The following is a 20,956-nucleotide window of genomic DNA, read 5'->3' on the forward strand; positions in this document are numbered from 1 at the left end:
CAGCATATTTCTGAATATGGCTTGCATGGAGTTGTTTCACATTGAGTATCAGTAGGTGATTCTTTCCCCACTTGTGAAGATAAGTATTGCAAATTAATTGAGAGGGAATCCAAAATGGTTGAGAGTAATTCATTACTTGTTGCCTCTTGAAAATAGGAACATTCCAATCTATGTTGATTCAATGAGGCATAAGCCTACTGGTCTTATTTTACTGGGTTTATTTCTATAGAGATTTTGCAGTGGTGGGTTAAAGAGGTATGGTTCAATAGGATGCAGACAGCAGCTTTGTATTTTGGCTGAGTACTTAAGTAGTAATGTTTAATGTTGAGGTAAAGAGGGGGCAAGCATCAATATGGGTAGGAGATGTCCCGAAAGAACCAAGTTCAATCCATAATGCACTATACTGTACAGGATCCAGCCAACGTAGTGTACTCTTTCAGGCAAAATCATAAGAGTGGAGCACCATAATCTGAACGGGATCTGATCAATACTCTATATAAAAGCAGCAAAGATGTATATTGTGCATATTCATGAGCTGTGCTTTGTCTGCCCAAGACAGGGCAGACAAAGTTCTTAGTATGCTTAGTTCTTAGTAACTCCCAAAAGAAACCGTCAACACACTAGGGCAGTGGTTCTGAACTTTTTTTGTCCCGTGCACCCTTTTCACCCTATGTCAGAATGTCATTCCTCCCCTTGCCAAGATTGATGTCATTCCCTCCGTTTCCAAGATTCTCTGACTCAAAAGGTGCATTCAAAAAGATAAAAAAGTGAAATATTTATCTTTATTTGTAATTTAATATGCAACATCCAATAAAGTGCGATGTCCTGTAGATTTTGTACAATCTGTAGAATTGTAGTTTGTAGAAAGGTCAATTGTGGTCCCAATTCTCCCCCCCCCCAAACCCCAAAATCTCCCCCTCCCCGGTGGAGAACCCCTGCACTAGGTGATCCTGGCCTATTGCAGAGGTGGAACACCTCAGGCAAAGATACAGGAAAATAAGACACCTATATACATATGCAATCAGAAGATGCAAAAAGAAGTCGTGGGAGCACGACTAAAAACTAAGAACCTGGTCTCTACCACCGAGAACGCCAAGTTCTCGGTGGTAGAGACCAGGTTCTTAGTTCTGACCTTGTTGTGTACAAGGTCAGAACTAAAATTCTGCAGAGGGGGAGGCCATGGCGGCCACAACAACCTAACAAAGCACTACAACAAACTCCTGGGAAAGCTCCATAGATAATACATTGAACTCAATTCTACAACCACCCATAAATCCATAGACCAAAGAACAGCTAAAATTCTGCCAAAATAATGATTATAACTCAGAGAAAATAGAACCTCCCTTCTCCACTGAAGAACTACACGCAGTTGCTTGCAGACTTCAGGACAAAAAATGCCCCATCCCAGATGTGCTTGAACCAGACATAGTTAAGAAAACCGCATAGCACAGCCCTGACCTCATACTCAACCTCTTCGATGGAAGTCTGTCTACTGACTGGAAGACAGCAAACCTGAGCCTAATCTTGAAGAACCCTACAAAACCTCCAGAATCCCCCACAACCCATCACCCTCTTTCTGTCCTGAACACTTCTTCAATACCTCATCTGCAAAAGACTTAAAAGCCCACTATAACACAGCAAACCTTAATTCAACCAACCAGTATGGCTTCAAACAGTTGATGCTCTGCAAAATCATATCCACTACAAAAACTACCAGGAAATTTTCCTTGTGGTTTCCTTAGACGTTTCTGGGGTGTTCACCTCACTTTGGTGGCTGAGGACGCCACCAAAGTGAGGTGAACTGAGCGTCCTCCACCTACATAAGAGCAATCTATCTGGCAATCTCTACAGAAACATCCAATGCTACCTCACAGGTTGGAGCATCACTGTAAATGTCCCATACCATAGAGTCACCCATCTGATCCATAGGGGCTGTGGGGCCTATGGAAAAAGAGGTCCCTCTTATATAAGTCAGTCTTCATCCCAGCCGTGACATATGCTGCAGGGGTGTGGTACATCTCTCTCTCTCTCTCTCTCTCTCTCTCTCTCTCTCTCTCTCTCTCTCTCTGTGTGTGTGTGTGTGTGTGTGTGTGTGTGTGTGTGTGTGTGTGTGTGTGTGTGTGTGTGTGTGTGTGTGTGTGTCAAGGCAAATACAGCATAGAACAAATGAAAGCCTGAATCCATTCAACGCTTCACATTACTTACGATTACCAAACTTGTACTGTCAGCACCCACACACTCCAGGTCCTGGGTGGATCCCTTCCCCTGGACCTGGAGGTTTTGCGCTGTGGGCTGCTGTACCAACACTCGAAAGGAAGAGCGGTAACCCACATGGATTTCACTGTTGACCCAACAATTAGCAAAACCTTACAACACAAAAGGCTTACACAGAATAGCTAAAAGACACCTGGCAGAACCAATGGAATTTATCCACCAAAGGAATCATTACCAAGAAGCTCCTCCCAGATATCAGCAGGGTGTATCCACTCTTTCCCCATCATGGCTATCCTGGACTATACACCACATTTTTACTGACTGGGCATGGCTCCTTTAGAAGAAAGCTGCAGGAATTTGGTCTCACAGACACCCCATTCTGTGCCTGTGGACAAGAAGAATCCTGGGAGCACCTCCTTCATGAGTGCGACCTCTTCGAGGGCCTGCGTGGACAACTATACACGACTATCCACTCACTATTCAGGAATGAAGAGCACATCATTTTACAAGAACAAGACAACTACATGGCCTTAATCCAATTTTCATAGCTACTGTTTACAAGATGAGGAACCCTTTTACCTCCCTAAAGAAAATGACACACCATAATAGAAGTAGGGCCCCATCTTTTAGACCCAAATACTGAACATAACACTAGCAAGTTAACATCTTGCAATGTATAGAAGCCCATTTGGCACTCTCTAACCTGCACTAGCGAGATACCTTTTAATCCCTTCCCCTGATGGGGGAGAGGAACTTGTTCCCCCCTTCTCCCTCTGCCATTTTCCTTCTGGTGGGGCAAGGGTATGCTCCACTGCTTGCAGGGACCATCTACTCTATTGCCCCTTATTTCCTTTCCCCCCCCAGCCTACCCTTCTTCACTTCAAACCACATCTGCCCCACATATTTTAATTAACACCTAAATTCTTGCCTGACCTATTAAGCCTCAAAAGCTTGACATTTCCAGCACATAATTTCATCCAGAGAAATTTCTCAAGTTGCTGGCAGAATAGGCCTCATTCATCTTTTATTTCTTATGTCCTCCACTGAAATCTCAGGGACCGGATGTACCATTTGTCTTAATGGTACGCCTGGCCGGCCTTCCCATGGCTGGATATGGTAACGTAAGGTCCCACCAGGGGCCCAGCCGCTAACAGACTGGATGAACAATGGGCACAACACACTACATATCACATGATCCAAACACTTAAAATCTCTGGCTTTGACAGGGTGCTGTCACTCGATACATAGAACATACTTGGAGATGGGAGAAATCCCAGGAGCCGTTACACCCTTAACATACCTATATCTATAGGAGCTGTCCCCAAGACTTTGTACTGGGGCTGCTCCTGTGACAGGGGCCACTCCACAGAATATTCATTGTACTCAATGAATTCCTTAATACTGAAAGTTTTGCTGACCTCTTCCTAGCTTTCTTAATATGCTTGGACAATGGAGAGATCCAGGTGCTTTCCTTTCAGTCTGTTGGAAATGAATGAGAAATCATTCTCTTCTACTCTTATCCCTTTGGTATCTCTATCCCTAAAATATTCCTGATGTGTGAATATAAAAGCAAAGTCACATTCAGTTTGTCAGCTCCAAGTTGTTGTGATTCATCCATTTCCCTCTAGTGTTTACATAAGTAAACATTTTTGTTACTTTTCTTTGCATTTTTGCCAGAGACTTCACATAATATGCAGACCTTGGCATCATCTCTCAGGCCTATGTGGATGATCTGATCTGGCCCGGCTGCAGATTCCAGGGCTCAGTCCGAGACCAAAGCAAACAGGGCACTACTACTCCGGCAGGAATGCACTAAACTCCAAAACCTCCAGATTTCCCCAGCTAAGACAAGTTCCATTCTCCTAAAAGGAACACTCAATATGAGAAGACCCCCACAGATCAAGACTGATGGAACAACGATCAGGCTCACCACAAAGCTAAAATACCTTGGCATAGTTCTGGACTCCTGACTCACCTTCCTACCACATCTGAAATACCTGCAATATAAAATTAGAAACTACACCACCTTGGTAGCAAGAGTTAAGTGCAAGGATTGAGGCCTCAACCACCACACGCTTTCACTCTTCTACAGGGTGGTCTTCCTACCAGCAATAACCTATGTCTGAGGTATTTGGGACCATCAGGAAAAAGGCTATATACCATTCAGAGATCCATCCTGTTCCCCATCATGTGGGCCTGTTGTACACTGAGCACCCATGCACTGCAGGTGCTGGCTGGTGCCCTCCCACTGGACCTAGAGGTGGTCTAATGCAGGTTCCTTTACCATCTATCTAGGGGTACATAGTCACCTTCATGAACTTTACCACAGACCTCACCAATAACCCAAAAGCAGAAAAGAATCAACTCACCTCCCACTTGCTACAAGCCTGACAGACAAGATGGACGAATTCCACCATAGGGAAAATAACAAAGAAATTTGTTCCCTATGTAGACAAGGCCTACCTTAAATCTCTAACATGGATTTCTCCAAGCCTGCATATAATATTCTTTCTGACAAGACATGGCTTCATTAAAGCCAAAATCACATCCTTAGGAATGAGGATCTGTACTACCATTATGGGGCTCTGGATAGCTGGTCACATCTGATGCATGACTATCCTCTCTATGAAGATCTACAAAGTCAAATGATTACAAGACTGATCTTCCTCCCAAAGGGCCAGGAACATCATCTTTGGTCCTTTGGGAGGAAGATCCTGCAACAAAGAATATAAAATCTTCACGCACTTTGCCCAAGAGCTATTAAAGAGGAGAAGATCCTTTCCTCAAGACAATCAACATCTTCCCACCTAATGATGTGATAAGAAATCTTTACCTAAACCCTACCAGGAAGGATATAAGCTTAGAAGACCTGATATGCATCCTGGAGGATCCATACACTCTTGTTTGGCCACTAGCCTGATTGCCAAATGGCGGTCAGGACAAGGCAAATTAGCTTTGGTCCACTCTGCTTCCCTATCGCTATACCCAACTCACCTGATGGAGTCCTTCCCATCTACCTTGGGGATGCCTTCCTCTACATCCCCAATATTTCTTACTTTCCCTCCTTTTTTAGACTGCTTTGCTTTCCCACACTGACTTTTCTACTTTTTTTTTGTTGTCTCCATCCAGGACGCTCAGGTGACCCTGGTTGAGACAAGCCAGAAAATAATGGGCTGCCTGGCTACATCCTAATGGTGTGTGCAGTAACGTGGGGACTCACCAGGGGCCCTGTGGCCAAATGCCAAAACAACAACAGAACCCAACACAACACTTCACATTCAACATAGAACACCTTTCTAGCATTTACAGTAGTACTGTATTTCTTCACAGTACATATAGCGCAAATGTGGGAACCACAGGTGGCACCTGACCCTAACACTATGCACCATTCATTCCATTCTATCCTTACCTTCCATGCGTTGTAAAATGGAATCTGTAAGTGGAGGATGGCCTCTACTTTGCAACATTTTGTCAATGGTCTCACAAGTGATACCACACTTGAATTGGGTCATGAAGAATTGAATTCACACTTGAATTGGGTCATCAGCGGCACTCATCCAAGTAGTAGTAGTGGCATGTGATGCAAGAAAGCAAGTGTATGAGCTTATGCAGCATCAGCCAAAAAAAAAAAAAAAAAAAATCACACCATGCTGCTGATGAGTGATTATAGACTGCCCCAACAGTGATAACTTCTATCTGGAGTAAACTAAGAGTTCATCTATGTCATATCTGTGAAACAACATAGATGAATATCAGACTTCTATTGGGGAAAAGGGGGAAGGATTCTGAAATGTAGAGCATTTATCTCTTCCAAATCAAGTTTACATGGTGGTTATCACACCCATCAGCCATGTGATTGACTGGTTGGAACCACTTTATACAGTACACTTTCAGAAAAACAGCACCTTCGGGATTCATTATTTCATTATTTAAATTTTTCCATTATCTAGAAAGTTTTATTTTTAGTACATTTAATGCAGAAATAATGAGGTTAAATAAGAAATAGAGAGATTAAGAATGCAATTTTATTAACTGCACATAAAAAACATAAACATGTTGAATATCCAATGTTATATTCTGGCATTAATACACTCCTACTTACACCTGTTCTATTTTTTATTATTATATCAAGTTTATCACTAGGCTTTGATGTTGTTCTTTTCTTTTCTGTATGAGGTTATTAACTTTAGGAGCCATAGTAGAGGGGGGGGATTCAATTTAAAAAAAATGTAAAATAATGGTATAATCTGTGATATCAGTACAGAATTAACTTTCAAAATGGTGAACTTAAACAAATACAGTAATCACGTGACTTGCCATTTTCTTTTTCCAGCACTGCAAGACATCCGATCTCAATGTGCCATTAGCTCGAATGTTCCGTTATTTGGGATGCCGTTATTTCAACAATCTACTGTATCACTACCATTTCACCCTACATAACATACACTATCACTACCATTTCCACTTGCTTTAATCATAACTCCGGCCTTAGAATCAATTCCATTTTCAATTAGGTTATTAATCAGGACAACACATAGCTTAAGAGGGCACTGTTTATAATCATATAAGCAGTTACCTGTTTATATGATCCTCCAGTCTTCAATATCAGATCCCTTCCCCTGTCATTTATTTTCTATAGCAGTGTCTCAATTTTAAGGTTCACAAAGGCATCCTAGAATGTTGAAAGCTATCAGTCATTACATTCTCTTTACTATCTTGCTTTTATCTTATTTTATTGGGAATAATAAAGAATTTTAATGAAATATTTTGATTTAAACACTTTAAAAATTATTGTACTGTGGAATAATAATAATCAAAAGTAAGCTGTTTTAATAATTAAATAAAAGTAAACTTTTATTTAATGAATGAAACAGCACAATACTGCTCAGGTTGACAAACTGAATAGGTATTTAGCATCTACATTCACACAACAGGAATTTCTTATGGATGGGGATGACAGAAGTATATCAAATCTAACAGGGAGTTAAATGAATTTGTGATAGCTGAAAGGAAAGTGGAAGAGAAACTGTAGAAGCTAAACATAACCTGAGCATGAAATCTATTCAGTTATACTAAGGATTCACTGGAGGTCCCTATGGAATGGAGATGTGCAAATGTATCACCCATTCACAAAGGGGGGATCAAGAGTGACATGAGTAACTACAGACCTGTCAGCTTATCTTCTGTTGCAAGGAAAATAATGGAATCACTCGTTAAAAGACTAATACAGGCTGCATTACTCCAGAAAGACTATCTACACGGGAAGCAGTTATAATATCACAGCATGGATTTGTAAAGGGGCAATCTTGTTTGCAGTCTGACTGGATACTGTGATGAAGTACCAAAGGAACTGGATGCAAAAAATTATTTTGGTATTACATACTTAGATTTAAGAAAAGCTTTTGATACCATCGCACACAAACTGTTGCACATACTGTTGAACCTGACTGCCATATAAATTGGAGCAGTGTGGCATTAGGGGCAAATTACTACTACAGATTAAGGGGTGGTTAAGTGAGAGGAGGCAGAGTGTTATCAATGGACACTCCTCTGCTTGGACTAATGTTATTAAGGATTCCCCCAGATTTCATTGCTGGGCCCACTGTTGTTTTCTATATTAATTAATGATATTAATGAAACTAACTTAATCTAAGTTTGCAGATTATACAAAGGGCATTAGGGGCCCTTCCTTGAATTTATTCTAATTAGCCGTCTCAACAACACCGGACAGTTTGTTCCAACAAACTATCAACCACACTCTAGGTGAAAAAAATTATTGCACATCCAGCCTACATGCACCCATCCTTCCTCAATTTGAATTTATGCCCCTTTATGTGTGTGTGTGTGTGTGTGTGTGTGTGTGTGTGTGTGTGTGTGTGTGTGTGTGTGTAATCTAAACAAGATGAAGGATCCATGAGCACTGAAATTACTCAACCAATTCAAGGCCTTAAACAACTCAGTCAGATCAACTCAGTCATAGGTGCCTAGTCCCACGAAGCTGCAATTTGCAAAACAGTAGCCTTTCACGGTAAAAATACTTTTTGCTCCCCTCACCAATCTTGCTGCTCCTCTCTGAATCCATTCAAAATCAAATCCAAATCACTTAAAATGAGGTTTCCAGATCTGTATTCAGTACTCAGTATGTGGCCTAACAGTTCAGTACTCAATACGTGGCCTAACAATCCTTAAACAATTGGATAACCACCTATTTATTCTTGCTGAAAAAAGTCTTGCATATCATTGACAAAACCGAAAGAACTATCATGGCAGCCTGTCTGCATTATTCGGTGAACTTCATATCTGACTGAATAATTGCTCCATATGTTTTTGATTCTACTTAAGTGTGGTGCCATATAACTGGTATGTTAATCTGCAATCTCCAATTTACAGAACAGTGTTTTATCTAAGCTTAACTAAAATCTAAATATACATCAAAATTATTTTTTGCATCAATTCCTTTGTTACTGTATCATAGTATCCAATCAGATGTAACATGATTCACATCAGATATGGTCAGACATGATTGTTCCATAACAAATTCAAAGGACACTCAAAATCATTCAGCTCTGTGCCAGAATTTGACTCACTTCTGGCATTCTAGTTTGGACTGATTAATGACTGCTTTACAATTGCTGCAAGCTTGGTGTAGGCAGAAAATGAAACTGAAGAATTGGAAACAAGCCAATTATGATATGCAACATTCTTCTCTTGAACAGCCTTAGCACATTTATTGGAAAACCAAGGACAAGATTTTAGAATGGAGTGTGGAATAAAGGATTCCATTCCTACAAGAATAATTTCTCTGACACGATCTAAGCAAATGTTGACATCAGAAGTTTTGAAACAGCAGTCCGACCAAGGAAAAGAAAAGAAATCCCGCAGGTCATCCCATTTTGCATTCTTGTAATGCCAAACAATACGAGGTTGGGAATAGCCATGTGATAAAGGCTCCATTGGAGAAGAGAATCACCAAGTTATGATCTGAGGTGCCTATAGGACCTCTCACTTCGACCGTGTACTTAGAAGGGTTGTTTGTGAGAAAAAGATCAAGTGTATTGGCTGTATGATTAGGATTGTCCAGTATTCTTGTAGGTAAATGAACAATCTGTGGAAGGTCATTAGTAATTGCAAAAGCCTCAGCATCTCGCCCTGCTGGGTCGGTGTGACTAGAAAACGGAAGCCAGATGGAGTTGTGAACATTAAAATCACCAAGGAAAATTACCTCACTGTTAGGAAAGTTGGACTGGAGAAAGTAAAGTTGCAAAGAGAGCAAGTCAAAGAGCTCCAAGTGATTAATGGAGTTGGGAGAACAGTAGAGACAACATATGAATATGACACCGTGAAGTAGAGAGATTTTAAGCCAGAGAAGATCGAAGAGAGGAGATTCCAAATTACCAATTCTCTGACAGGGAATATCGGAACAGACATATGCACAAGTACCACCTTTGAGGCGAAAGGAATCATACAGTGAATAATTTGGGTAAGATGAGCAGTAGTTGAATTAACCAATAACTGAGATTCTGTCAGAAAAAGTACATGGGGTTTGGCAGACTGCAAGTGGAAATGGGCATCACTGAGTTTAGAATTGAGACCACGTATATTTGTGAACTGAACTAGGAAGTGTTTGGGAGGTTTAGTTCTTTTCGCAGATAAGCTTACTCTATTAGTTTGACAATTCATGGTGGATTCAATAGTAAGAAAAAGTGGGGGGGGGGCATGCTGTATGAAGTAATGAAATTTTTGGATATGGCGTACACATGGTAAGAATATACCCAGATCCTTGAAATAGTGTGGCCTCGACAATGTATGTTGTTGCCCAACTTTCTGAAACCATATTTTCAGCTATTTATGATATTTTTTTTTTTTTTTTTGATTTGGTAGTTGTTGGCGCATCGGCTTCTGTGGCCATATTGCACCTCCCAAGGTTTTTGCAGTACTCTGATCCAAGTCCGAGGCGGGAATCGAACCCGCGACCTTTGGGTTGCCGGGCAGGTACTTTACCCACTCGGCTAGCCCGGTCGGCTTATTTATGATATGAATAGCTCACTCACCATATTTCTATAGCACTCCTCAGCAATATAACTGGCTCCTTGTGGAATTTTCAGAAAAATAAAACATGGTTAGCTGCTATACCATACAGAACAATTATTTTCATATCTAGATTGCTGAATGACTGGACTTGACTTTTTGGACCACACACACGAAAATTTTCCTTGTTTACAAATCTATTTAACAAAAATGATTCCCAAAAATCTTAATTTTTGTTGTATTAAACCCAAAATCATATCTGAGGATGTTATCCAACTCTAATGATATTCCTAATTTAATTTCTTCAGAAATGTAAATTTTGAACAGGTATATAGAGGATATCATTTCTTATAATTAAATGTAAGAAATTTCAAGAATATGCTGTGGCAGCAGATTACTGAAATTCAGACAGAAGACTTCAGCTCTAAGAATGCCCAGTTCATTACACAGACCCTTTCCTGATTTAAATTTGATGGTATGCCATTGAATAGCTCAATCAGAAGGAGCAGTGATCAATTTCAGTTTAAAAACTCTTTAATGCCAATGATGAAACATCTGTTTGTTTGTGATTGGCACATTATAGCCCTAGTTGCTGATGGGCCATTAAAACCCAACCAACCAATCTGTTTGTGAATTATGGTTCAACAACAGCTAATCTCTATTGCAGTGGTCTCCAAACTTTTTTGGGTGTGCACCCGTATTTTAGTTAGAAGGACTAGTGCACACCCCAGAATAAAAAATTAAATATATAAGTTTAATATATTTTTTTTTATTTATAAACCCAAAATCTATAATTTATAAACCCAAATACCCAAGTATGGTGGCATATACATTTATGGTGGCAGAAAAAAAGGACAGATTTTGCCTCTGGTAGTCATTCATGATGAATACATGGAAGGCATTATATCTAAAACCACATTATTATTATTATTAGCCTGAGGCAAGGAAGTTATAGTGCAAGGAAGCCTGAGGCTTATGCTGCACCAGCCAAAAAAAAATAATTTCTGAATTACCCTGAGAGAGAGAGAGAGAGAGAGAGAGGGGGAGAGAGAGAGAGAGAGAGAGAGGGAGGGAGGGAGAGAGAGAGGGAGGGAGAGAGAGAGAGAGAAATTAAGAGTCAGAAGTAGAAAGGAATCACCAAGAGAGAGAAGAATGATGATATCCAGCTCAGGACCCTAGGTGTACCAAGCCCATACTCACTAGATGTGAGCCCCTGGGGTTATATAATTTTAAAAGATCACAATTAAAAAATACAAAACAAAATTAAATTGAAGTTCAAGTACAAAATGATATGAAATCATTAATGTAACAAGTATAGTTAATGTAATGTAATACTATTTATTTTATTTATAAATAATTCACATGGTATGCATTATATCTAGAATCACATATAAAAAATCACAATCTAATTTGATACAAAAATGCAAAACAAAACGAAATTGAAATTAAAGTATAAATTGGCATAAATCAAATCAACAGCATTTTTTAGTGGGAACAACGTGCTTGAATATTTTTCATTATGGCTGTGTATCTTGGTTTCATATTTTGGGACAACTACCTGAAGATCTGGTTCCTAGTTAAGTTTATTTCTAAACGTGGTTTTAATAATAGTCATTTGCAGAGAAAGTCGCCTCACATAGGTATGCTGATCCAAATTGAAGGATTGCATCACTCACTCTGCTTATCAAATCATCTCATGGATCATCTTGTGCACCCCACTCTGGAGACCACTGCTCTATTGCACAGTCTGGGGACCATTTTCAGTAATCACGAAACAGTACTTCACTTGAAGTAAAAAAAAAAAATATATATATATAACCAAATAAAATTTCTCCAAAACTTTTGGAGGGATTTTACACGAAACAGTACTTTACAACAAAGGTAATATACAAAGGTAATAAAACTTTACCTTTGTATAGTGTAATGCACTATACCTTTTATAGGTGCCTGCATTACAATATACAATGCTACAATATGAAGTTCATGGTTCCACACCAATCTATACACCATAGATCACACTCATTTTTTTGTAGTCTTCTAAAAATATCCAAATTCTGTTCTAAGGTTAACACATCACATTTACATTTTTTGAGACTTTCTCATCTGTTTTGGATACCGTAATAAGCAGATGGGTAACAGATATGATAATATAAACATGTTTACCCAAGTATTTGATACATTTATGGTGGCAGAAAAAAAAAGGACAGATTTTGCCTCTGGTAGTCATTCATGATGAATAATAAAGACACTGAAGTAAACAGTATATCCAGCATTTTCAAAATTTCAAAAAATGTCCTTCAAGATTTTTCTTTTTTTTTTATTTTGCTTGTTAAACATTACTGTTTTTAATTAATACAATTCTGTGGCATTTAATTCTTTAAATAATAATCTTTGCTACCACATAAGTAAATAGGTGTGATTGTCATTTTTTTTTTTAATATATTATTTTCAAAATATGGCGATGGCACAAGCTTTCCATATTGACAGGTACTGGTCAGCTCAGCATTTACTCTATTTACTTATGTATTTATTTTGCAATACTGTACCTTTATTATGTGCCTTCTCTTTGCTCGATCTAGCCTCGGACCACAATAATTGGGACATTCCACTTCAATACAGTAATCAAATGCTACCATTTTTCTTTCATAATTAAGCGATTCCTTTACTGCAATAATAATTTTGAAAACTTGCATTCTGAATTTTAATCATTATTCATTTCAATCTATTTTAATCAATCATCAGGATTTAACAAAAATATTTTAGTTATATTAATGATTAAAGATCAACCAATATTTTTACATATAAAAAAGAACTCTGTCACTGAATAATCACCAATTTATAGTTATTTTCACTGTTATAGCAAAATAGCTTGTTGTGTATTACCTCATTTAAATTGAGCAAGTTTGTAACAGTTTAAGATGCATGCATTAATTAAATGAAATCCTTACATTAATCATATTTTATGATAAATTGAGATAAGTGGCAATCCACCTAGTGCTAAAAAGTTGGCATGAGGTGCATAAAATCTATACTGTTTAAGTAAGAATAAATGCAACTGGGTATATTATTTTTAAGAGTTATAAATATTTATATAATATCGATGTAAAAACACCATAGACAACTCTCAAAGAGAAAACTATGATAGTAGTGTAAAAGGCATTAATGCAACTTATCTCATATTGTGCTCCTCCTTCACAAGTTACCATTTTTTTCCCTACCTCGAATAAGTAACGCTTCACTAATAGAGAAGACTATTGTTACTTATTCTCAGTGGGCACCACCCAGACGGCACCGTTTCAAGGCTTGTTGGCCTATCATCAGTGGGTGGGCAAGCACCTTGGCAACCCACCTTTCCAAGCTGCTTTTTTTTTTTCTTTCTTTCTTTCTTTCTTTTTTTTATACAAAAGGTCACCACATTGTGATATAACATGGAATTCCTTTTATTTCATAACAAAAGTGATTCCATAGAAATCAAAAATGGCCCATTTTAGAGAGTCGTCACTACCATTTCTTTCCCTACCAATGCAAATATAACATGCACTGTTTACTAACACTGCCTGTTGTTTTTGTTATTCCACAACTATATTTTTTTGTTCTTTCCAAAGCAGGAAACACGTCTGAACAACACATCTGTATGATCAGCACTTCTCATAGGAAGAATATGCTTTATTATAAAAGAATATGCTTCATGACAAAAGATATAAAAAGACATTCAGCACGTTTGACATTGTTGTCACTATGAAATGCTAAATGCAATATATTTTTATGTTTCTTTCTATGCATTGCACACTGTCCTTATATGCTTGTTTGCAAATGTCTTTTAGTGTTTCCTGCCACTTGAAATTGAAAACCACATCTACAACATACAGTACTCAAGGCAAACAGGTTATCTTTTTCCAATTTCACTATACATGGAAAATATTGCATATATGAAATTATGTCATATTTTTGAAGTCTAACTGAAAGACAATTTTAATTAGTTTTGCATCAGAATTACATTATAGAGAACAGATCCCACATTTCTATTTTGCAATATAGCCAAGCACATCAGACAGCCATTCATTAGCGAAAATAAGCAGAAATTCACAGAATTTAAAAAAAAAAAAAAAAAATTAGGGTGCATGCCAGCTATTGTGACAATAAATACTGTTATCATTCATTTAATGTTATCACTTTTATGAAGTAGCTCCCCCCCCCCCTCACAAACAGATGTATATTAATAAGTAGAAAACACCCCCTTTATTATAATCAGTTTTTCAGTTTATATTATCAGTTTTTTGCCTTACTGCAGTTTGCACATGTCCAATGAAGTGATTTTGTTAATTTCCAATTTATTCTAACTTTAGCATTAGCATTTTAGCATTAGTACAGGCATATGATAAAAGAAAGCAAGCTTATACAGCATCAGTCAAAAAAAAAAAAAAAAAAAAAAAAACCTTCCCATTTCACTGATCGTTTGTTATTTGGTTTTTAGGAGCATTAGCAACTAAGGCCATATTGCTCCGGGATATGCGGTGGTCATTCCCTGACCTTTCCGCATCCTCCGTATTTGGTGATGACGGGCTCGAACCCAGGTCTAATCAAGAAGTGTGTGCTACGCACTGCTGCTCCTTTCCACCTGGCTACGGAGGCGCCTTTCACTGATCCATTCATTCCAAATGTTTATCTAGTTCTGCCTTGAATTTATTTAAGCTATAAACTTCCACAACAACAGATGGAAGTTTGTTCCAGTAATCAACTACCCACTGGCTAAAGGCAAATTTCTGCACATCTATTCTACAACTGTCTTTCCTCAGTTTGAAACTATGCCCCTCAGGTGTGTAATCCGAGCAACAGGAAGAATCCCATCAGCATTCAGCTTGCTCAATCCATTCAAGGCCTTATGCACCTCAATCAGATCACTTCACAGATACTCCAAAAGCTGCAATTTGCAGAACTTAAGCCTTTCTTCTTAAGAGTGCCCCTTTGTTCCCCACATCAGTTTTGTTGCCATTCTCTGCACGCATTCTAGCAACTCTACATCCTTCTTAAAATGAGGCTCCCAGACCTGTACACAGTACCGAAGGTGTGGCCTGAGCGTTGCCTTATACAAGGAGATAATCACCTTCTTATCCCTGCTTGCAAAATTCCCCTATATCATTGACAAGACCCCACTGACCTACTCTGGAAGCCTGTGCACTGTCCGAAAACATCATATCTGACTGCACTGTCTGAAAACATATCTGCCTGCACAATTACCCGCAGGCAGTGGTGGGATTCAGCCGGTTCACACCAGTTCGGCAGAACCGATACCTAATTTTTTGTTGAGTTCGGCAAACCAGTTGTTAAAATGGCACTTGTGATTAGGGTTCTCTCTAAGATGGGCACCTGGGCAGCCACCCAATGTGGAAATCACAAATTTACATTCGTTACTCTTTTTTAACATTCATCTACACAACAGCGTATTCTAAGTGCCCGTAGTAATGTTCATTCCGTCCACAGGTAAAAAAAATTAGACGGAACTATGCTTGTAATATTTATTTATTCATTTCATAAGACCCATTATACCTTTGATGATATACTACATTTTTATTCCCTCGTGTTTGTTACTTAAGTAAACAAACATATAACATATTTGTTATATAACATATAAAGAGAAAAAGTGCCAAACAACCAGGGGGTGACACACTGTCATTTGTTTCAGCTTTGTGTTAAGCCCTAATTTCACACGAGATATTATGAGTGCGCTGGTTTTCCCCAATCAATAAAAACAATAGGAAGCTAGGACACAACGAACCAATAGAAATATAGATTTCAAGGGTTATCTTATCGCCCATTTCGGAAGCCGTGGAAGAATTTTCTTCCATGTTGGAATCCTTATGCCAGTGTGCATGTGGTAATTAAGACATTTTTATCACAACTTTCCCGTGACAAACAGGTTTGTCATACACATTATTGTATCATATTTAATCTGCAAAGGCTATGCCATTTATTAATTCAGCAAGAAATTTTTGTTTAGTATCGATAAAATGAAGAAAATGTATGTTCTGACTGATGTTTATCAATGGTATAAGCACAGTGCTTTGTTTATAAAAGTTTATGATATGACCACAGGCACGTGGACAGAACCAGTAAAAATATTCAAATATATAGGCACATCTGCTCCTGCTCTATAATATTATAATATATTAAAATAAAACATTTTTTTGCAGTAGCCCTTAAAAAGATGAAACGGCAACAGAGTCTGACAGATTTTTTCAATAAGAAACCAAAATCAGAATTTGTTGTATCAGAATTGGCCTTGGATGGTACAAAACAGTCACAAGCACAACCACTCCAACTTGAAGAAAGTAGCATGTCAATTATTGAAATAAAAAACGATAACTCCAAAATTGAAAATAATCTTCCTGAATGCTGGACAGTGCAACAATATAACAATTTTAAAGAAAAATATGACGGACTGGTAATTTTTAACAAAAAGTTAGGTTGTGAATATTGTGCAAAATGACTTTATAAAAGAGAAAAGTGTTCATGTGTCAAAAGAATGGAAATGTTTTCAGATTGAGGCATCAGGGAAAAATAAAGAGGTACAACAAAGCTTCTCTTAAGGAAAAAAACATGAAAGAACATTTTTCATCAAAAGCTCATAACATTTGTAAAGAGAACTTAAAACAATGTGAGCAGGATTCGATAACAAAAGTAAGTAATAGATACTAAGTAATAGGCCCATAGCTGATGCCGTCTCCGTCGGTTGCGATCTCCTTGGAGTCGGGTTGCTTGGGAGTGCAGCCCTAAGTGGGTGGTAAACTCCACCTAAGGCTAAATACGGCCGTGAGACCGATAGCAAACAAGTACCGTGAGGGAAAGTTGCAAAGAACTTTGAAGAGAGAGTTCAAGAGTACGTGAAACCGCTCAGAGGCAAACGGGTGGGCCCTCGAAAGCCGATGAAATACAATGAATGAAAACTATTTAAGTGCTACTTGTAGAGTATTTAATACAGTTTACAGCCTGCCAAAAAGATGTAAACCATTTTCAGACATAGAAGATGAGATAGAAGTGCAAATTAAAAATGGATTAAATATGGGAATAGGATTACATTCTCGTAAAACTGCTGTGAAAGTAGCTGATTTCATTGCAAAGGAAATTAAAAAAGTAATATTTAATAAAATTATTGAAAATAATCTGAAAATATGTTTGATTATTGAAAGCTTCAACGATATCCTGCAAACCAGTTATTATACTTTTCTTAAAAGTTGAGGATTCAGTTACATCACCAACAATTTTCCAATTCAACTAGTTTCGTTGAACTAGTTGAATTGGAAAAACAAGATGCAGAGACAATATGTTCTCCAGTTATGGAAAGTTTAAATAATGTTGGGCTTACTAAGAACTACCTAGAAAAAAATTTAATAGGATTTTGCTCCAATGGTGCCAGCGTTATGCTTGGGAGAAAATCTGGAGAGAGCACTAGGATTGCAAAAGATTTTCCAAACATAATAATATGGCACTGTTTAAATCATCGCCTCCATCTTGTTTTAGATGATTCGATAAAGGAAATAAAGCAAGTAAATCATTTTAAAATATTTATTGATAAGATATATACTATTTTCATCAATCCAATAAGAACCAAATTGAACTTTCCAAAATTTCCGAACAACTTGCAATTGAAATTATAAAGATTGGTAGAGTTTTGGGACCAAGATGGGCTTGCCTGTAGTTTAAGGTCAGCCCTAGCTGTGTGGCACACTTATCCAGTGCTACATCACTATTTTTATTCAAATAAAAAGTACTTAAGTATGGCTGCCCATCTTGAAAATATATATTTTATCTGATTTGGCATTGATGATTGATATTTTAAACGAAATTTCTCTTCTATCAAATGCACTGCAAGCAAGAAATATAGACATAATAAAGGCTAAAAAACTATGATAAGATCTATTAAAGCATTTCAAATGCTTGGAAAGGAAAAGTTGATGAATTAATTACTTCAGAAACCTTCAAAAATATAAAATTTGTAGAAAATCATCAATTTGTCAGGCTTCCTCTGGAAAGACTTTTAGAAAACATCGTAACGATTTGAAAAAAAGACTAATGGATTGTGAACATTTAAAAGCAAGTTGTAGCCAATTTCAAGGTAGGAATAAATTACAATTTCTCAATTTTTTGGAGCCAGATTACTGGAATATTGAAGAAGTACTAGTTCCATGGAAAGCAGCAGAAGAATAATTGCTCATATTTAATGACGTTTTTAATTACCAAATTGATATTAATTATTATCGAGATTTCGTGGAAAACGTTTTAAAAAATTCCCATAATTATTCAATTCCTGAAAGTGTTCAAAGAGCTAAAAATATTGTCAGAACAATTGCAGTAAGTTCAGCAGAAGCGGAAAAGGGGTTCTTCAAAGATGAACATGTGTTCAGAGAAGAGAAGCCGCCTAAGGGTTTCTAATATACCAAACACAATGACTATTAGTCTAATCGATCTACCTCTAAAGGAATGGGATCCTACTCCTACAGTGAAAAGATGGTTAAGGATAAATCACTCAGCCGATGTTTGTTGTTTGGTTTTTAGGAGCATTAGCAACTAAAGCCATATTGCTCCAGGAATATGCGGTGGTCATTCCCTGACCTTTCTGCATCCACCGTATTTGGTGGTGACGGGCTCGAAGCCCGGTCTAATCAAGAAGTGTGTGCTACGCACTGTTGCTCCTTCCCACCTGGCTGCGAAGGCGCCACTCAGCCGATGATGCACGGATAAAAGTAAAGAAAATTGCAAGTGAGGACTCCAATCAAGAAACAATATGAAAATATCTTAAATAACAGTTTTATTGTTTTTTGTCAGGTATTATTTAATATTTTTTCATTAATATTTTAAAACTCTTTCTTATAACATAATATAGTTTTGTGGACCCTCTTTTATTGTTCTTATTTAAGTATTAACTGAATGAAATAATAAACTACCTTTCAGTATATAGTTTTTTTATACTTATAATGGTCATTAGGGTAACGAACCGGTTGTTAAATTATTTGATTCGCACAACTGCCCACAGGTATCTTTCGTTCTCCACTACCCTGAGTGTAACACCACCCAATTGGTACATTTCTCTGTGGTTACTGCTACCATATGCAGTATGTTCCATTTGTCAAGGTTAAACTTCAATTGCCACTTCTCAGCTCATCTGCCCAACTTTTCCAGATCCTGTTGCAGCAGCATACTGTCATTACTGTTATTAACAACCCTGCCAACCTTTGTATCATCTGCAAACTTTGACATTAAGCTTGATATACCCTCGGGGTCCTGTGTTGGGCCCGAACACCACTGATAACATTAGTCCACATAGAGCACTATCCACTGATTACCACTCTGTCTACTCCCACTCAGCCATCCTTTTATCCATTGTAGCAACTTGCCCTTAATGCCATACTACTCCAATTTTTATAGTAGTCTTCCATGTGCAACAGTATCAAAAGCTTTCTTGAAATCGAAATATATGATAGCAAAATTATTTTTTGCATCCAGTTCCTTTGTGACCGCATCATAGTATTCAATCAAATTGGTGTGTCTAAATTATTACTGCTGTCTTCTCTAAATGATCTTGCAATGCTTCTTTAACCAGCAACTCCATTATTTTCCCTGGAACAGAAGTCAAACTAACAGATCTGTAATTACTTGTGTCACTCTTTGATCATCCTTTGTGAATTGGAGATATATTTGCACATCTCCAGTCCATGGGAACTTCCAATGAGTCCAAGGATGCTCTCATAATTATTGCCAAGGGTGTTCTTACATCGTTTGCCACCTCCTTTAATATAACTGGTTTAAGTAAGACTAAATGCAACTAGACAAAATATTTTTAAGAGTTATAATTATCTATATAATGTAGGTGTAAAAACACAATACACAACTCTTAAAGCAAAAAACTACGATAGTTTTTGTAAAGGGCATCATTTCAACTGTATCTCATATTGTGCTCATTACACTACTATCATAGAATTTAATATAACTGGATAGATCCCATCAACCCCAGGTGCCTTTCTTATGTTTAACTTCGACAATTTGTCCTCCAATTCACTCTCAGTTATTAAACATCATTTAACTCCCTGTTAGAGTTTGATAAACTTCTAGCCCTCTCATCCTTGAATAACTCCTCAGGTGTGAATGTAGAGGCAAAATACTCATTTAGTTTGGCAGCTATCTGAGAATGATCATCTACAGTCAAACCATCTACATTAAGTGGACCAATCTGATTCATCCCTTTCCTTCTAGAATTTACATAAGTAAGGAAATCTTTGTTGTTTTTCTTTGCATCCTTTCCAAAGATTTCTTGTAATCTGCCTTTGCTTGCCTAACCTCCTTTGTGACTTGATTACAGACTAGCTTATATCAGTCATAGGCTTCTGTGTCACCTAATAATTTATATGCAACCCATGCATTTTTCTTCTATGCCACAAGCCGCATTAATTCATCTGATATCCATTTAGGTATAAACCATGAACAGTATTTCTTAGTTGTTATGAAAAGCCTAGTACCTTCCAAAATTAACACCCTAAAAGGTTCTCATTTAGAAATTTTAGAGTAGATATCATCTTTTAAGGGAACAAAGGGTGGTTTGTTGTACACATTGGCACTAAAGATAATAAGATTAGGAGACCGGCGGAATTACTTAACAAGTACTGGTCAATGTTGAAAAAACCCACAAGTTAGGGTTGAATTTGAAAGTGTCTGCAATTCT

At 37.6% G+C, this 20,956-nt stretch overlaps 1 protein-coding gene across 1 annotated transcript in view; it reads right to left on the bottom strand.

The window, feature by feature from the left end:
• The window catches only part of LOC150089299 (non-canonical pre-mRNAs endonuclease FASTKD5, mitochondrial-like), a 237,230-nt gene that overhangs the window by 180,219 nt on the left and 36,055 nt on the right, over positions 1-20,956 (bottom strand). Inside the window, exon 2 of the mRNA XM_090368479.1 lies at positions 12,789-12,907. Within this exon, the coding sequence (XP_090224605.1) occupies positions 12,789-12,907 (119 nt within the window). The remainder of the gene's footprint in view (positions 1-12,788; positions 12,908-20,956) is intronic.

This window comes from Mastigoproctus giganteus, chromosome 2 (genome assembly GCF_048544385.1).
Source record: "Mastigoproctus giganteus isolate SK-2022 chromosome 2, ASM4854438v1, whole genome shotgun sequence".
Classification (NCBI taxonomy): Eukaryota; Metazoa; Arthropoda; class Arachnida; order Uropygi; family Thelyphonidae; genus Mastigoproctus; species Mastigoproctus giganteus.